The 18,751-nt window shown below is 52.7% G+C and overlaps 1 protein-coding gene across 8 annotated transcripts in view; it reads right to left on the bottom strand.

The window, feature by feature from the left end:
• The window catches only part of CDH22 (cadherin 22), a 156,038-nt gene that overhangs the window by 101,782 nt on the left and 35,505 nt on the right, over positions 1-18,751 (bottom strand). For 7 of the 8 annotated variants that reach the window (XM_030533291.1, XM_030533295.1, XM_030533290.1 and 4 more), the window contains one exon: positions 2,227-2,346. The exons of the other annotated variant lie outside the window; for it this stretch is intronic. In XM_030533291.1, coding sequence (XP_030389151.1) covers positions 2,227-2,346 — 120 coding nt within the window. The remainder of the gene's footprint in view (positions 1-2,226; positions 2,347-18,751) is intronic. 8 annotated transcript variants of the gene reach the window in all.

Raw genomic sequence — 18,751 nt, 5'->3', positions numbered from 1 at the left:
GAAAGTCACTCTCAGAACCCAGATGGAATGGCCAATGGGCCTGGCTCTTTATATACTAATTACTCAGACTCATGTTCGAGTCTTCACCCAAAGCCTCCTAGAAAGCTTTACACGCTCTACAGCGCCACCACTTCAGCCGCTACCAAAATGGGATGTTTTCAAAGCTGTTGTTGGAAATGGCACCTGCAAGCTTTGTGCACGCAGAACACCAGCTCTGTGCCTTTTTAACAGGCCTTACAGTCCTTGAACATGCAGGGTGGAGCCCTGGCCTGAGCACACAAAACTTGCAGGCACAGTTTCAACGCATGGATGAAACTTGGCTCCTACAAGACACAGGTGGTGGTGCATTGTTGTTCTTATAAAACTCCTACAAGACACAGGTGGTGCATTGTTGTTCTTATAAAACTAAGTGGCATTCTAAACATCAGTCGCCCTCTGTCTACCTCCAGCTAACAGCACAGAAACCAGGGCCTGCTCTCAGGTGTGGCCCAGAGCTCCCTCCTTTACTCACCATTCCACAAGTCCTGCATTCCAGTGGAAACCATGGGGACACTGAGTCATGAGCTAACCCAGCAGGGCCCAGGTGTGTACCATGCTCCATATGGCCCTTGCACTCAGCATTGGCTGTTTAGTCACTCCTGTTCCCAGAACAGACTTCAGAAGGCAGCAGATCACTAATATCCATGCACACTGGAGATGCAGCATTCAGCTTGGTTAGCAAGTAATGCCCAGGAAGTAGTATTATTTATAGTGTGCATTATAGTAGGACACAGTGTGCTAGGGACAATCACACACATGGGGTACAGCTACACTGCAGCTGGGATGTATAATTCCCAGGTCAGACAGACGTACACATGCTAAAAATAGCAGTGTGGCTGCAGCAGCTCCAACTAGCTACCCAGGCACAATGCCGTCGGAGATCCTAGCTACACACTCAGGCAGCTAACCCAGCCACTGTGGCCACACTGCTATTTCTCACTCAGAGCTAGTGCTTGTGCATCCACCCAAGCTGCTAATTACCTCTCCCAGCTGCAGTGAAGCTATACCCATAATGAGACCCATTCTCTTCCCCTGGTGCTCAAAGTCTGATCAGCTGCTGAATGCTTCAGCTGGAAATGGGCAGGAACACCGAGCACATCCAGAAACCACCATGCACCTTGTACATCCTGTACCTGAATGTGCAAGCACACCCCCACGTGCACACTGGCTCGGATACCTCCACACACCTTCACAAGAAGGTCTCCCACGGGCAGAAGGAGAAAGAGCCCCTTGTGATGAGCGACAAGGAAGAGACATGGAATCTGAACAATGTGTGTGAGTGTGTGCGCGTGAGCGCATTTGTTCGTGGGGTGTGCGGTGTGCGTTTGCTCCTGTGGGTGCATGAGTACAACAAACAGCAGAGAAGCAAGTCAAAGCACAAAGGGGTTCTTCATTGTCATGTATTGTAGGAACTACAAGAAGCCATATTGTATGAACAGTGGCTGCCCAGGGCACTAGCCCTTCTATTATCATTCGTTGGATTCCTGGCTCTTGATTACAGGGTTTGTACCTTAAAATCTGCTATTCCCCACGAAGCCTCTTCCCTCCCCCATAATCATTAACATTAATGGGACTTCCACCATCAGAAGGAGATGCCAATGCACACCCCACTAGCTCCTGGAGACAAGATACTTCACAGCACCACTTGTTAGGGGTTTAGGACAGATGCGTTTTATAATGGGCTTTATTCTAAGTTATTAAGAAATGGAGCAGCTTCCGCTGTTCGTTCATTAAACATTAATAGAACATTTATAAACTGATCCTTAATTTAAAGTGTTACCTTTAATCAAAGCCAGGGTGATAGCGATGCAGCCATTGGTAAAGTCCCTCTGGTAGGATTTAAACCTCGCACATTGCGATTTTTTGGCCCCTAAGGTACATTACTGCTCGGGGTACAGTGCACAGAAGCTGCTGCTGCTGCTGCCAGTGAGTACAAGCAGGAAAGACAACTGCAGTCTGCCCCGAAAAACATGGACCTGTTACTGGGTGGCACATGGCTCTCTCCAGCCTCGCCTGCTCTGAAAGCAAGGCAGTGAGGAGGGTACAAATGCTTGTCTAGACAGGCAGCCTCCACCCTTCATCCTGGCTCCAATATTCCAAGCTCCTAGCTCGTGTCAGAACTGCTGACAGCGGCCCGACGACTGGCCTGTCAGTCCCTTCCTCTCTGCCTAGCAGAGGGACACTCACCTGTTTTACTGTCCACTGTGAAGTGCTGCTCCCCTTCCAGCACACTGTACACCACCCTGGCACTACTGCCGTACGTGGGGTCATCGGCATCTGATGCCATCACCTGCATCACGGACGTGCCTGCACAAAACAGGGCAGAAACAACAACAAAAACAAGACTGAACCAGCTGGGCAGAACCAAGGATTACGAACCTATGCTGGGATAACACCGCCACCCCCAGTGGGACAGGTTACAGGGGAGAGGGCTGGCTATTCCCTTCTCTAGGAGCCACTGGCAGATTGTGCCCAGTTCTGGTGTTCACAACTCAAGGCGGCTGATAAACTGGAGGGGGGCAGAGAAGAGTTGTGAGAATGACAAAGGATTAGAAAACGTCTCATAGTGAGAGACTCAAGGAACTTAATCTGGTTTGCTAATCAAAGAGAAGATTACTGGATGCCTTGATTACAGCCAATAAGGACCTAACGGGAACAGAAATTTGATGGGGGGGTGGTCTCCCGTCTAGCAGACAAAAGCCTAATATGATCCAATGGCTGGAAGTTGAATCTAGACAAATTCAGACTGGAAAAGAGGCGTAAATGCTTAAAATGAAGATAATTAACCATTGGACCAACTTCCCAAAAGTCTTGGTGGATTCTCCCATCCCTGACCATTTTAAAATCCAGACTGGATGTGTTTCTGAGAAATCTGCTCTGGTTCACACGGGAATTAACTTGTGACCGTCCTGCTGCCTGTTATCTCAGGGCCCCTGTGCCAGGACAGTGCTCCTACTTGGCCAATGAGGAGGATGGGGCAGCACCTGGGGCCTATAAAAAGGACCAGGGCAAAACAGAGACAGGGGGAGAGCTGCAAGACTGGGAGTCAGGAGCTGGCAGAATCTGTCTGGGACCTGGGGGAGACCGAGCTGAAGACAGGAGAACAGCAAGAAGGGTTTGCTGGCTGGTGTCCCCAAACCAGATGGCCCAGGTGGAGGAGGAGCAGCAGAGAGAGATGCCTACTGGCTCTAAGCCAGAGTCAAAGCCAAGGACCAGAAAGGGCCAAAGGCAGGGGAGCAGTGGAGGAGCTGACCTGCTGACGTCTCCAGTGCAAGACAGCTGGACCTAGAAGAACCCTGAGGGGGCCGGGGGAGTGAGAGGATGCTCCTCTGGTTCCGAGGAGCTGCCAGCAGAGTGGGGATTGCCCTAGAAAGAGTAGGGTGCCACTCTCGCTGGCAGGACTGGAGTTGCTGTCCTGGTAAAAGACAGGAGAGCCGTGGCCTACGGAGGAACTCCAGGGCTGCATGTTGCATGTGCTGTTTGGACTATGCCATGGAAATTCTGGACTATGGTTGAGATACTTCTGTTATGATTTATGTGCATGGGACTTTCATAATGATGCCCTCCAGGGCTATATTTATACTTGAAAGGTACTTACGATTATTTCTGGGGGTTCCGAAGGAGGGAACCTGGGGCAGGCATGGCCCTCCAGGCAGGAGCTATGTCTGCAAGAGGTCTCCTCTGGCCTTGGGATCTCTGAGCTGAGGGAATGTTCTCCTCTCCGTGCGTAAGGCCAAGAGGGGCTGGGCTGTGGGAGGGCTCTGAGACTGGTAATGGGATGTGATACCTTTCACCACTAGACCCCTGGGCTAAGCCCAGCAGAAGGTGGGAGCTGTTGGACACTCTTCCCAGATGGGGTGACTGTTCCGTGTGGGTCTCCCCCTGGTTTCTAGGGGAACAGGCATCACCATCCCATCTGCCCCTTTCTTGGCAATACTGCCAGGATCGAAGGGGCCATGGAGACTGGGCCCCTCCCTCAGCCTAAGGGGGCCCCCCAGAGCAAGTGTAAGAAGAACATGGCTGCTGCCTAGCTATGTCCTGGGGCTAAGTATGGGCTTCAAACCTAGGGCTGCTGCTACAGCATCTTCCACAGCAGGCCACTTGCCTTAGCACAGAGACGTGCAGGGGGAGCAGAACTGCCATCCTGCCTGCTCCCTCCCTCTCTCCGACTCAGACACGCCAGCAGCGTCCTCATGCACCACATGTAGCTGGGCCGGAGGAGTGTAAATTGGATAAAAGTCCATCAAATGGTTGCAATTAAGTTATTGATTTCCAACGCTGTTTCATTAACCAGGGTTCTTCACTCTGACTGTCCCTGTGATGGCTCTAATTTGACATCATGTTCAATTTGACAAAAGCAGGACCCCAGGACGTGAGAACTGGGGGCCAGGGAGGGAAGGGCGGGAGGGCGATGGAGGCAAGCACAGAGAAGGAGGGAAGATGTTCCTCCTGCCTGGAGAAATCCCCGGGGAAGGCAATAGTTGATATAGCAGCGCAAGGCCACCCAGCAAACCTACAGCAGAGAACGCGGGGACCAACTGTCATGGAGTGTGGGGAGTCCAGTTCTGCACCCCTCTTCCTGGGACCCACAGTGACTCTCGGCCAGCCAGTAAAACAGAAGGTTTATTGGACAACAGGAACACAGGTTACAGCAGAGCTTGCAGGCACAGTCAGGACCCCTCCACCGAGTCCTTCTGGGCTTTTAGGGTGCTTGGATCCTAGCTAGGATACCCTGAATTTCGCCCACACAGCCCCAAGCGCAAACTCAAACTGCTTTCCTTCTGCCACTTCCTTCCTTTGTCCCCCTTCCCAGGCAGAGGTGTTGACCTTTCCCCTCCCTTACCTAGCTCAGGTTACAGGCTCCGGTATCGTCCATCCCCTAAAGTCCTCCCCTGCTCTCCCATTCCCCACACAGACAGCCCCTACTCCATCACACCAACATACACTCATACAGAAACCAAGGTGCTTCCATGCTGGACCAGACCAGCGCTGCAGTGCAACTACCCTAACCCCCTCCTCCCACTGGCAGGCTGGAGCCCACACCAGGAGGGGAAAAGATATGAATTGATCACAGACATCGTGACGGGTTCAGTCACAGGGATCCCCTTGTGACTGTCACCTGATGTACTGAAATGACCTCTGATCCCATTTTCCCTGCCAGCTTGGGACTCCAGAACCCTTTCTTGTTGAGCCAGACATGCTAGCCTGCTGCAACACAGACTCAGGGATCTGGACCACACCACCAAAGCTGCAGACTTTAACCAAAAACAGCTCAGCAGGTCACTTATCTCCAGCACCCTGACAACCAGTTCCCAATGGGATTCAAACCCCAAATAAATCCGTTTTACTCTGTATAAAGCTTATACAGGGTAAATTCGTAAATTGTCTGCCCTCTATAACACTGATAGAGTGATGTGGACAGCTGTTTGCTCCCCCAGGTATTAATCATGTACTCTGGGTTTACTAATAAACAAAAGTGATTTTATTAAGCATAAAAAGTAGGATTTAAGTGATTACAAGTAATAACAAACAGAACAAAGTAAGTCATCAAGAAAAATAAAGCAAAAACACACAAGTCTAAGCCTAATACATTAAGAAACTGATTACAGGTAATATCTCACCTTCAGAGATGTTCCAATAAGCTTCTTTCACAGACTAGACTCCTTCCTAGTCTGGGCCCCATCCTTTCCCCTGGTACAATCCTTGTTAGCTCCAACAGGCGCCTTAGGTGGTAAGCAGGGGTTTTCTCATGACTGGCCACCTCTTTTGTCCTGCTCCACCTTTTATAGCTTTGGCACAAGGCAGAAATCTTTTGTCTCTCTCTGGGTCCCCATCCCTCCTTCTACATGGAAAAGTACCAGATTTAGGATGATTTCATTATCAGGTGACATGGTCCCATGTCACTGTAAGACCCCTAGTCTCCATTCCCCATGGGCTGGCCCACTCATACACAGGAAGGCTTTCAAGTCACTAAGGCCATTTACAACTGATTGTTTCTGGAGCACCCTTAATGGCCTCCACTTAACATGTTTACATCAGTGATACAAGTTTATATCTTATTTCCCTGTCTCCAGATACAGAAATAATACAGGCAAACAAATAGGATGAACGCACTTAGCAGATTACAAGCTTTCTAATGACACCATACAAGGGGTATTTAGCATAAAGCGTATTCCAGTGATGTCATATTCATAAGCATATTTCCATAAAGCATGTGGAGTGCAATGTCCCAGACATATGATATCCAATTAACCTGGGGAACTCCCTGTCACTCTTGTGGCTAAGGGCTATGTAGGGCTCAGAGAAGACTGACCATTTATATGGATAATGAAGACATCTAGTTACTTGAGGCGGGTTAAAGAAAAGAGAGGAATCTAACCTCTCCTACTCCAAGGCCTCAGGGCGAGGCAGAGACACCCCACAGCTGCGTATGCCATTACAGCCTGCTTCAGTGACTCCAGCTGCCTTCCCTGGGCACTGGGCTGGCGTTTTACTTCCACACAAGGCAGTTTCACTTCCTGTGACGGATCTGGAGCTGGCTGATGTCAGGGATAGGAGACTGGATTGGATGGACCATGGTTCTGATCTGGCAATCCTTATGTTCCTGTGATGCCACATGCTTAACTCAACAATAACCACAAAACATTGGCTCTAGCTGAACCTATGTGAGGAATAGACGCACTCAGGTCTCCTGGCTATTCGGTGTGCAATCAATGCCTGTCCGGGCAGTGTAGAGACCCAGATTCCAAATACTGTGTGTCATAAACAGATAGCTAAGGGTTAACATCTCTTTCACCTGGAAAGAAGTAACCTGAACCACCTGACCAGAGGACCAATCAGGAAATAAGACTTTTTCAAATCTGGGTGGAGGGAACTTTGTGTGGGAGTCCTTTGTTCTTGGGTCTTCTGCCTGTACACTCTCGGCTATGAGGAGTGAATTTTTCTATTTCCTGCTTTCTAATCTTCTGTTTCCAAGTTGTGAGTACAAAGATGGTTTGTTGTTTTGTATTTACATGTCTATAGTTGCTGGAGTGCTTTGAATTGTATTCTTTTTGAATAAGGCTGTTTATTCAATATTCTTTTAAGAAAATGACCCTGTATTTGTCACCTTAATACAGAGAGACCATTTTTATGTATTTTTCTTTCTTTTTATATAAAGCTTTCTTTTAAGACCTGTTGGAGTTTTTCTTTAGTGGGGAACTCCAGGGAATTGAGTCTGCAGCTCACCAGGGAATTGGTGGGAGGAAGAAGTCAGGGGGAAATCTGTGTGTGTTAGATTTACTAGCCTGACTTTGCATTCCCTCTGGGTGAAGAGGGAAGTGCTTGTGTTTCCAGGACTGGAAATAGAGAGGGTGGACTCCCTCTGTTTAGATTCACGGAGTTTGCTTCTGTGTATCTCTCCAGGAACACCTGGAGGGGGGAAGGGAAAAGGTTTATTTCCCTTTGTTGTGAGACTCAAGGGATTTGGGTCTTGGGGTCCCCAGGGAAGGTTTTTGGGGGGACCAGAGTGCCCCAAAACACTCTAATTTTTTGGGTGGTGGCAGCTTTACCAGGTCCAAGCTGGTAACTAAGCTTGGAGGTTTTCATGCTAACCTCCGTATTTTGGACGCTAAGGTCCAAATCTGGGACTAGGTTTATGATACTGTGACCTGGCAAAGAACCCAAATCCCCATAAATACTTCATCCAACACCCTGGAGCAACGACAGATCTGGCTAACAAAAGGCCTGAATGAGTGAAACACATCAGTGATGCCCTGGTTATAACAGAGAAAAGTGAATGGAAAGCCACCCAGGTGTGAAGTAACTCACTGACAGAAATGCCCACCCAGCTGGTGACAGTGCCAAAGCCCAAGCCCCCGGGGGCAGAGTCCAGAGGCCATTCCAGCCACCCTGGGCCATTCAAGCCCTGATCCTGCCAGGAGTCATAAGCCCATGGAGTTAGCAGGGCAGCTTTCACTCCTATTTACACAGATCTGCCCCTTCCTGCTGTCCCTGGAAGAAATGAACAGTTACGTAGCCACATTAATTGGTCTGAGGCCCCCTCCTCAGAGCCGTAGCAATGCCAATAAGCCAGGAATTCCCACCATCAGCTCTCAGAGATGGGCTGGTTTGAGCCAGCTTATTTATGCTTTGCTGTCTGCAGTAGTTACCGTATATCCCTACCAGGCATGTCCAGGCTACACTGAGGTGATACTAGTTTGCTGTCTAGCTTAATGAGTGAGTGCTTAGAAACCTCGCAATAACATTTCCATGACAGGCTCTCTCTGTGCCTCCCATCCACGCTCCTCCATCTGGCTCTCCCCTGCCCATCACCCAAACGCTCTGTGTAATATTCGCTCCCTCCTCCTCTTTCCACCCACCCCTGCACCAGTGCCTCCCACTTCACACTCCTGCATCTTCCCATGATAACACCTGACCCTTCCAACAACAGGCATAAAAACACCAGAACAGCAATTGTGTGGGATGGAGAGAAATTCAGATCATAAATGAGAAATGTCCCATTTAATGAGGGTCCATTACAGGCCCTGCAGAGTAGAGCATTCAGCATCAAGGCCCCCAATTACTCCGCCATGCTGCATTCAGGAGACACGCTGGAGTCTGCGGCAAAGACACGATGATCCCCAAGAGTGACACGCCTATGCAACCACTGCACCCAGGGCTCTGCTGTCCCATGGGAAGACACCACCCATGGCAGCACCATCCCACCACTGACCCACAGGAACACATTGTCCACGGCAGTGCCACCTGGACACTGACCAGTGGGAACACTACTCGCACGCCGGCACCACGCTGATCCCCTGAGAGAACAGAGCTGGCTGGACACGCAGCTTGGTCTGGCCAAGGAATCTTCTTTACAAGCTGGAGGAGGTTAGAACATCCCTGGCAGCAGGGCTTGGAGCAGAGCAGAGTCATTTGCTCCAGTTATCCCTGCTCATGACATCACAGGGCTGGACGTGTCATGATAGAGAGGAGACGACAGGCAAGTGTCTAATAACCCCCCTGCATGTGCAGGTAGCTCTCCTCCTGCGGCGCCAGCTATACGTCCGGGTTAATGCATGTGCTCCTGCTTCCTGGAACCCAGAGACACTGGGCACTTTCCATCCAGGACTAAACCCTGCGAGTGAGAGCTGCACATTTCCCAGAGCCAGGCCTTGCTGCACTCATGAGTCTGTCCAGCTGTCTGACTAGCCAGACATTTATGTGAGCGCCTTGCACAACAGGTCAGCCCCAATGTGCCGGAGCAGGAAGCATTGCGGATTTGACCTGGGAATGTCGCAGGGGGGTTACATTGGGGATGGGGGACTTCCCTTGAAGGAAGCTCCCTGAGCTGTAACCTGAGCCGGGGGGGTTGGGAGAAGTGACACCTTCTGCCTGGGAGACTGAACAAAGGAGAGGAGCAGCAGGGGGAGGGGAGAGAGCTGCTGGAGGAGATTCTGTTTTCAGTCTTGGGCTGGGAGCTGCAACGCAGGGAACCCCAAGCTCGGGTCTAAGCTCCCTGAACCCCCCAGAAGGACTTGATTGAGGGGTCCTGGTTGTACCTACACGCTCTGCTTGGGACTGTGTTTCTGTCATCTAACAACCCTTCTGTTTTACTGGCTGGCTGAGAGTCACGGTGAATCTCAGGAAGAGGGGTGCAGGGCCCTGACTTCCCCACACTCCGTGACACCCAGCACGTGATGTAACAGTGACCCTGCCCTGAAGAGAGGCTGCTTTGTATGTCCTTGGGTTTAAGTCCCAGTAAACTGAGAGGTCTAGTATTCTGCCCTGGTGACACAGGGCTCTGGCCATTCCTAGCTCTCCTGGGAGGCTGCATGCTCTAACAGTCACCCCCTGTTGCTGAGCGCTCAACTGCTGCAGACAATCACAGCTGCCTCTTGGTTGGGGGAGAGACAGTCCCTCGGCTACAGGCCTGGGTCCAGCCCATGGAGAGCTTGACGATCAAGACTAGGACCTGCAACTGATGCAATGACGAAGCTGTGCAGTGCTGAGCACCCATGGCAATGCACTCCTGACAGCCTCATGCTGCCAGTTTACACTGAGCAGGAGCAGTTCATGGAACCAGCTGTCAGTGGGCACAATACCTCTGCTGGGAGCAGCTGTCCTGAGGAGAACAAACCTGCTGCTCATTCCACTGCAATGTGCAGGGTGTTTCACAGAGTCCTAAATGGCCTCCATGACACCAGCCAGGTAGAGAGCACTAAACCCATGTCACAGATGAGGAAACTGAGACACAAACATGTAATGCTGCCGCTCATGATCACACACACACACACACACACACACACACACACACACAAACACAGAGTCAGGAACAGAGCCCAGGAGTCCTGACTCCAACCCTTCTGCTCTAACCACTGCTCCCACAGCCCTCCCGCAGCCAGGAACAGGGCCCAGGAATCCTGACACTGACCCCTCTGCTCTTAGCACTACATCCACTGCCCTCTTCTAAGCAATAGCGCTCAATCCCAAAGCAGAGGAGCACCCGCTGCAAGTACATCTTGTCCTCCTACTTTTAGTTCGTTTCTGGCATCTGCCTTTGCCATAAAAAAACAATAAATAAAATCTGAACATCCATCATGGGCTGCATAACCCACAGCCCATCACGAACCCTGAACTCATAGCCAGAGAGATAATTAGACACGTAAAATGAGATAAAGACCCAAGTTCCTTCCCTGGCCAGCTCACACTGGGGAATCAGAGGAAACCAACAACTGTACATAAAAATTAACGAATCAGACAGGATCTGTGTCTCTCGCTTTCTTGGCTGCAAAGGTGCAAGTCTGCCACCGCAGACTGGAGAGACTGTGTGCTTCCCGTTCAGAGCCCGGGCTGGGGGACCCCTCTTTGTCAGAACCCTGGGCAGGGCCCATTCTACAATGGCATTCTTCTACTAGATCCTTTCACCTTGGTTCTGTTCTGGAACAACAGACCTCGCAATGGCACCAGAGGAATAAACACCCTCCCCACACGACGTCTTTACAAAGTGAGCGCTTGCCCAGGTGGCCATGCTCCTTGGGGGCTGGCTGTGGAAGGGTACCCAGCAGCCCCCAGAAAGTGCTGTCGGAGTCACTGCCCCAGCACCAAGAGCAATCTCTGTAGAGCTGTGTGGGGAGATAACACAGCCCCTAATTCTGAAGCCATGAAATGCTGCAGCACAATTAATCTTCCTGCTCTGGCCTGCAGGAAGCCAGTATTAGAAACTTGAGGAGGGTCTCCTCTTAGCACCCAGCTGGCAGAGGAATTGTGTCCAGTTCTGCTGGAGGAAATCAGTGCAGATTAACGTGCAGTGTCTCCAGCAAAGGGATTCTCAGGGCTGTTCCCGCCGAGCCCCGCAAGTGAAGGGTCAGCTACCAAGCCCTCCTTCAGGGAGCTGCAGGTCACCACCTCCCATCAAGCCAGGCTGTTGCGCACTTGTTGCCCAGCCACAGGCAATTCCCATGCTTGCCCCTGTCACACTGGTGCCCGTGAGAGACATGAAGCTGCTTGAGGCACCTTCCTGCAGCAATGCAATCAGCTGTAACCTGAGAGAGGCACGTCTGCATCCACAGCCACCCTTAAGGGAGCAGCTTGGAAACGGACTACAGCCCCAGAGGACAGCAGCAGTCTGGGAGGCACAGGCCAGGGAAACTGCCACTTGGCTGCTGCCTGGCAGCTTCTCCACTTCCTGCCCGGCTGCGTGGCTGGTGCCGTAGAGCGCTGTGCACCACTGCTGTAAGCCAGGAGGGAGGGTTCTGGCTGGCTGAAGAAGAGGCTAGGACCAGTCTGTGCGGCTCATGCCTGGCAGCTGTTGGCAGAGCTTGTGGTGAGGGGGAGGCATAAGGAAAATCCTTTCCCCCATGACCTGGGGCGGGGCTGAGCTCTCTAGCGGCCCAGCCAATCCCCGCCCCTGCAGTGCTCGCCCAGCTCTGCCCCCTTCCCCAAATCACCTGTTCTTCCTGCCCGCACTGGCAGTGAGCAGGGATGGGAGAGTCTCCAAAGCACCTGCCCTCAGGCTCCCAGGCGCTCGCCCTTCCCCTAGATCCTCCACTCTTGGGACGTGCCTGGCGTTTAGCGCAGGGACTGCAGCGTGTCTCAGAGCCCAGTTCTGGGCTTAACACGCATACCTCCCTGCCTATCCTGCCTCCTCTGGACCTTCCTCTCTCAGCACTCCTGGGAGCCTGCGACCCCCGTTCGCAGCACACGCTGGACCTGACGCCACTGACTATGCCACTCGCTCTGGCGGCATTTAGCTACAATGAAAGTCAACAGGCAACGGAAAGCAAACAAGCCCCGCTCAGAACCCACAAGGACCCGACAGGCTGGAAAAGGACCTGCACATGCCAGTCCAGATGCCAGCCGAGGGTGAATGCATCAGATCCATGCAGAATGCAGAGTGCCCCACACCCACGGCCCCGAGCCCTTCCCTCTCAGCCCCGTCCTGACTATGACCAGCTCAAAGGGATGCACTCGCGATAGCCCAGCTCCTGGCACAGGCTAGTTCCCATCACCACAGGAGCGTTGCGCCTTGCTCCTGCCATGGCAGGGTGGGAAGGAAGGCCCTGCGCAGGTGAGGACAGGCTCCAGCACAAGGAATCCCTGCAGGACTCTGCCCCGCCATGCAAAGGCCACAGAGCCCCCCTCCCCACACCCCTTTCCCAGTGTAGTAGCTGCTGCGTCCCACTCAGAGGTGACATTGTGATGCAGTAGGGACTGTTTGTGTGGGGGTGAGAGAGCCAGGGAGGACTTTAGGTGAGGGACCAGGACCTAGGCCTGTAACCTGAGCTAGGTAGTGGGGGAGGGGTGTCAGCACCTTTTGCCCGGGAAGCTGGACAAAGGAAGGGGCCGGCTGGAGGGGAGTTAGTTCAGTTTCGGTTTTGGGCTGTGTCATAAACAGATAGCTAAGGGTTAATGTCTCTTTCACCTGAAGCACCTGACCAGAGGACCAATCAGAAAACCGGATTTTTTCAACTTTGGGTGGAGGGAATTGTGTGTCTGGGGTCTTTGTTTTCTGGCTGCCTGCTTTCTCTGAGCTTTGGAGAAGTAGTTCTGTTTTCTAATCTTCTGTTTCTAAGTGTAAGGACAAAGAGATCAGATAGTAAGTTATATGGTTTCTTTTCTTTGGTATTTGCATGAATATAAGTGCTGGAGTGCTTTGATTTGTATTCTTTTTGAATAAGGCTGTTTATTCAATATTCTTTTAAGCAATTGCCCTGTATTGTGTCACCTTAACACAGAGAGAACATTTGTATGTATTTTTCTTTCTTTTTTTATAAAGCTTTCTTTTAAGACCTGTTGGAGTTTTTCTTTACTTCAGGGAAATTGAGTCTGTACTCACCAGGGAATTGGTGGGAGGAAGAAATCAGGGGAGATCGGTGTGTGTTGAATTGGCTAGCCTGATTTTGAATTCCCTCTGGGGGAATAGGAAAGGTCTTTTGTTTCCAGGATTGGGAACAGAGAGGGGGAGTCACTCTGTGTAGTTTCACAGAGCTTGTGTCTGGGTATCTCTCCAGGAGCACCTGGAGGGGGGAAGGGAAAAAGGATTATTTCCCTTTGTTGTGAGACTCAAGGGATTTGGGTCTTGGGGTCCCCAGGGAAGGTTTTTCAGGGGGACCAGAGTGCCCCAAAACACTCTAATTTTTTGGGTGGTGGCAGCAAGTACCAGGTCCAAGCTGGTAACTAAGCTTGGAGGTTTTCATGCTAACCCCCATATTTTGGACGCTAAGGTCCAAATCTGGGACTAAGGTTATAACAGGCTGGGTGGTTGGAATTCAGGGTATCCTAAGCTGGGATCCAAGCACCCTGAACCCCCAGAAGGACTCGACTGAGGGGTCCTGACTGTGCCTGCAAGCTCTGCTGTAACCTGCGTTCCTGTTGTCCAATAAACCTTCTGTTTTACTGGCTGGCTAAGTGTCACTGTGGGTCCCAGGAAGAGGGGAGCAGGGCCAGACTTCCCCACACTCCATGACAGACATGTAGGGGGGACATGAGGGGGCAAGTGCCTCCACAGATTGGCCTTCTCTCCATGTGCCCCCCTCCACCACCCCCAGCACGTTTGGCCACTCTCCCTGGCAGTCAGTCAGGGATCAGGACGGAGCCGCTTCCTACCTGACAACCTGGTTGGGAGGCAGCAGCGGCCCGCTCCCTGATCAGGGGCAGAGCATGCTGGGCCCGGGCAGGGCAGGGAGTAGTCCGCTGACCCCCAGCTGCTGGGGACAGAGATCCAGCAAGCTGGAAACGTGCTGGAGAGGGGCAGGGGGAGAGGTGGCTCTGTCTGCAGGGTCCCGCCCCGGGATGGCCTCTTTGGGCACCAGCCACTGAACATGGAGCCACACGGCACACAACGTCCTTCTCCCAGCTTGGACCATGTGAGCTCTCTAAGCTCTTGGCTACTTTGGGCAACCTGGATCGAGCCCCTGAGTACCCCAGCACAGACCTAACAGAGCTTTTTCACACCACCCAGCACTCAGGGAGCCATCACCTGATACACCCTGCCTTGCTAACCAGCACCCAGCCTCCCATCTTCCATTTCTCAGCATGCTAGCCACAGAGCCACCTCAGACACGACTAACCCCTGCCATCGGGGCACCAGAGCACAGACAGTGCTGCTCATGCTGACAGACAGCAGCTGATCCCACAGGCCCTGGCATGCTGTTGACCCATCAGAGACCTGGCAGGGGCCAGAGCAACCACATTCAGCTGGTTTAGTTCTTCCCATTAGGCTGATCCCGGAGTGCAGCACAGTTCATTGCTCCCAGACACTATGGAGTCCCTGGAGGGTCAGCCCCCAGCTCCACATCATCTTCCTTTTCTTGCCACCCACACTATGTCTCAGCTGGCCTGATGCATGGCACAGACCAGCCCCCACAAAGCAGCACCTGGCTCTAGCCAAGATGACAGCTGGGCTGATGGAAGAGGGAGCAGACCTGCATGCTGGCTGCCACGTCAGTTTCAGCCCCTTGCTCATTTTGGATGCCCAAGTAGCTGCAGCTGATATAAACACTTCATAGCCCAGCATAGAGCATGCCCAGCATGAAAACACGGACTTCAGAACACCAGCTGATCAAGAATGGCAGCACATCTCAGTAACACAGCCTCCACACCCCAAGCACCCAGCGCCTACTCCCTGCCCATCTCAGCAACACAGCCCCCGTCCTGAGCACCCAGCGCCTGCTCCCTGCCCATCTCAGCAACACAGCCCCCGTCCCGAGCACCCAGCGCCTGCTCCCTGCCCATCTCAGCAACACAGCCCCCGTCCCGAGCACCCAGCGCCTGCTCCCTGCCCATCTCAGCAACACAGTCCCTGCCCCAAGCACCCAGCGCCTGCTCCCTGCCCACCTCAGCAACACAGCCCTCTCCCCAAGCAATGAGTGCCTGCTCCCTGCCCAACTCAGCAATGCAGCCCCCTCTCCCACTCCCCGCCCTGAGGGCCCAGTGCCTGCTCCCTGCCCAACTCAGCAATGCAGCCCCCTCTCCCACTCCCCGCCCTGAGGGCCCAGTGCCTGCTCCCTGCCCAACTCAGCAATGCAGCCCCCTCTCCCACTCCCCGCCCTGAGGGCCCAGTGCCTGCTCCCTGTCCAGCCTTGCTGCAGAATATCATCTCGCAGTCTCGGCAACATAATCATCACAATTCTGTGTGGAAAAGGCCCATGCTACCTGACTGGCCTCCCTTTTCTACCTAGCCAAGACCTCCCATACCAGCCCCAGGAACCATCTGCCCCAAGCGGGAGACTCCTGGGACCGACCTACAGCAGGGTCTCAGCTGCCAGCCCTGCCTGCTGTGACGGCTGCTCTCCCAGGGCACTGTGCATCAATCCTGAGTGGCAGCACCACAGTCACAGCTGGGCAGGGAAGAAGGGAGATGAAATCTAATGTCCTGATTCAGGGAGCAGAAGGAAGCTTCGGCCAGGAGCAGGGTTGCCACTGGCCCAACAGAGCTGTGAGGTGCTCAAGTGCATGTTAGGCCATGGCTACACTCACACTTTACAGCGCTGCAACTTTTGCGCTCAGGGGGGTGAAAAAACACCCCCCTGAGCGCTGCAAGATACAGCGCTGTAAAGCCTCAGTGTAATCAGGGCAGCAGCGCTGGGAGCGCGGCTCCCCACGCTGCAAGCTACACCCGTAAGGGATGTGGTTTACGTGCAGCGCTGGGAGAGCTCTCTCCCACCGCTGGCGCTCCGACCACACTCACACTTCAAAGCACTGCTGCGTCAAGTGCAGCCATACCCTTAGAAAGAGACAGAGTCTGGCAGAGACACACTGAGAGCATCTTCTTCATCACAGCTCACAAACAGCCCTGGCACCTAATGAGAAAGGCAGAACGAAAGTCTCTGTAACGGTGGTGATAAAGTGCCCCTTCCCGGGCAGGGACCGTCATGGTCCACCCCTCTTGGCTAGTCTCAAGGCCTGCTGCTGAACTCCATGGTCCCATGAACAATGGGCATGGCATGCACTTCATGGCTACCCCGAGTCTTTCCCCACACTGCATCCATTCACAAGCTACAATTCTGGCCCCAAATAGCAGCCAAGGCCTCTGGCTCTCCACTCTGGTCACACAGGGCAGAGGGTTGGCGCAGACGGGGTCTGGCCCCTTTAACTGCTCGCAGAGCTGCACTTTGGTTTTTCATGTGAAGTTCTTTGGTCAGCCCCAGAACAGCTGTGGATTATTCTCACTCTATAAAACAGAGAGGGAGACTGTGTCCTGATGGCAGAATTTACTGGGCAGAGCTGTCTACAGATGTGGCACTCGCAGGGCCCAGGCCTGGGCACAGCAGCAGCCACCACCAAGATTTTTTAAATTTTCTCTCTTCTTGCTCCAACAGGTGAAGCGGCTAGTGCCTCCCAGGAGCAAGTGGGCAGCATGTCAGGGAAGGAAACAAACCCCAGTGCTGAAAGATTATCGGAGCAGAAACAAGCCTCCTGCATCCCCAAGAATGGCCTGTTTTGGTAGAATGCAGAGCCCGGCCCAGAGAGAATTTCACTGCTGCTCCGGCCACACGCAGGCAGGAACTAACCCAGCTGCAGATGGATCTCGCAATGAAATGCTACAAAACAGAGCAGCCTACAGAGGGCACTTAGAGAAAGACTTCTACAGGACAGGTCCATGGGAACAGGGGACAGCCTCCAGACACGCATGGGTTCCGGGCGTCCTGGACATGCTGACAGGTACAGAAGAGGGGAAAGTTTTCCCCAAAGCAGCATGGGAGCCCCATGAACATGTCCCTGCACCACCAGCAGAGAGCACTCAGGACACTCGCTCTCTGAAAAAGATTCCAGAGTCTGCAGTTTGTCCCCGGCCCAGAGATCCCAGCGCTGAACTAGGGTCTGTGTCCACTCTGCTCCGGCGTGCAGAGCCCTGGATCCTGGCTGCTCCCAGCTCAAGAGCTTCCAGACAACCTCCAATGTTCTGAGCACTTTCTATTAAAAATTCAGAGCCACCTGTTGGATGGCCTGTAAACACTGATTGCACCTCAAACAAATCCCTTTTCTCCGCTTTCAGTGGGGAGATTAAACAATTTCTCTTGGCAATAATCACTTCTGCAGCCAGCTGACTTTGGGCTAAAGGCAGGGCCTGACCCAAGCTTTGTCTGTACAGCCAAATCGTCTCTAATCTGGCCTGATGAGACTTGCTGCTACCCAGGGAAATGAGGAGGAAAATGAAATGGAGGAGGGAAACATGGTCCCTGAGTCACAAGATGCCTATTTCACCAGGGTCTCTTTGCCAGGGGCTGATCCTGCAAGGTGCCACGCACATGTGCACAGCCTCTGATGATGCCAGGATTGGGCCCTTGGACTCTGGCTCTGTGGGATTTGTCTTTGGCCTGGGGGCATAAGGCAGCTGTTAATCAGCCCTAGGGGAGCTTGGAAAGGGAGCCCAAAACTGAGCTGATTTTATCATTTGCTAATATCAGGGAATTCCCATGGTTTCCAGACACCTGGCTGGTTCCCCACAGGGTCTGTCCTGCCTTCTCAGCACACCCCAGGCCTCTTCACCAGGGATTTGCCTCTGCCCAAAGTGCAGAGCTGCACCTGCAGTAGGGCCTTGCTCACAGGCTGGGGCTAGAGCTGCTGAGAGGTTTGAGTCAGTGGAGAACGGCCCTTCCATCCCGTTCTCAAGAGCATCTCAGCAAAAGAGTTTCTCTGTGAGAGGCAGAGCATGGTAGTGGGACTGCTGCAAGGTCTGCTGGCTGGTCCCCAGGGCACTGGAGACTGGTCAGGAATGGGATCTATTCACACTTACCCCTGGTGTGCGAGTCTCATTCCCTTGTCCCTGAGATGGCAGGGAAAGCAGCAGAAGTGGCTTTATAAGTAACGTATCAGAGGGGTAGCCGTGTTAGTCTGGATCTGTAAAAGCAGCAAAGAATCCTGTGGCACCTTATAGACTAACAGACGTTTTGGAGCATGAGCTTTCGTGGGTGAATATCCACTTCTTCAGATGCATCAGATCTGAAGAAGTGGATATTCACCCACGAAAACTCATGCTCCAAAACGTCTGTTAGTCTATAAGGTGCCACAGGATTCTTTGCTGCTTTTATAAGTAACAACGCTCCGCACTGTGCCATCTGCCTTACCCTCCTCTGCCCATGATGTGATGATTGCAGCCGCTGCCCACCCCAACAAGGGGCAGACAGTGGTGCCTGCCAGCCTGCAGCATTCCATCAAAGTTTTTTTCATCCATGTGCAGAATGAATTTTCTTATGTGCACCATATTGAGGTAATGTGCGGATGTGCGCCA

The sequence above is a fragment of the Gopherus evgoodei genome, chromosome 14, assembly GCF_007399415.2.
Source record: "Gopherus evgoodei ecotype Sinaloan lineage chromosome 14, rGopEvg1_v1.p, whole genome shotgun sequence".
In the NCBI taxonomy this organism is placed as follows: Eukaryota; Metazoa; Chordata; order Testudines; family Testudinidae; genus Gopherus; species Gopherus evgoodei.
Note: the sequence above shows the minus strand (reverse complement) of the source record. Positions and strands in the feature narration are given on the sequence as shown.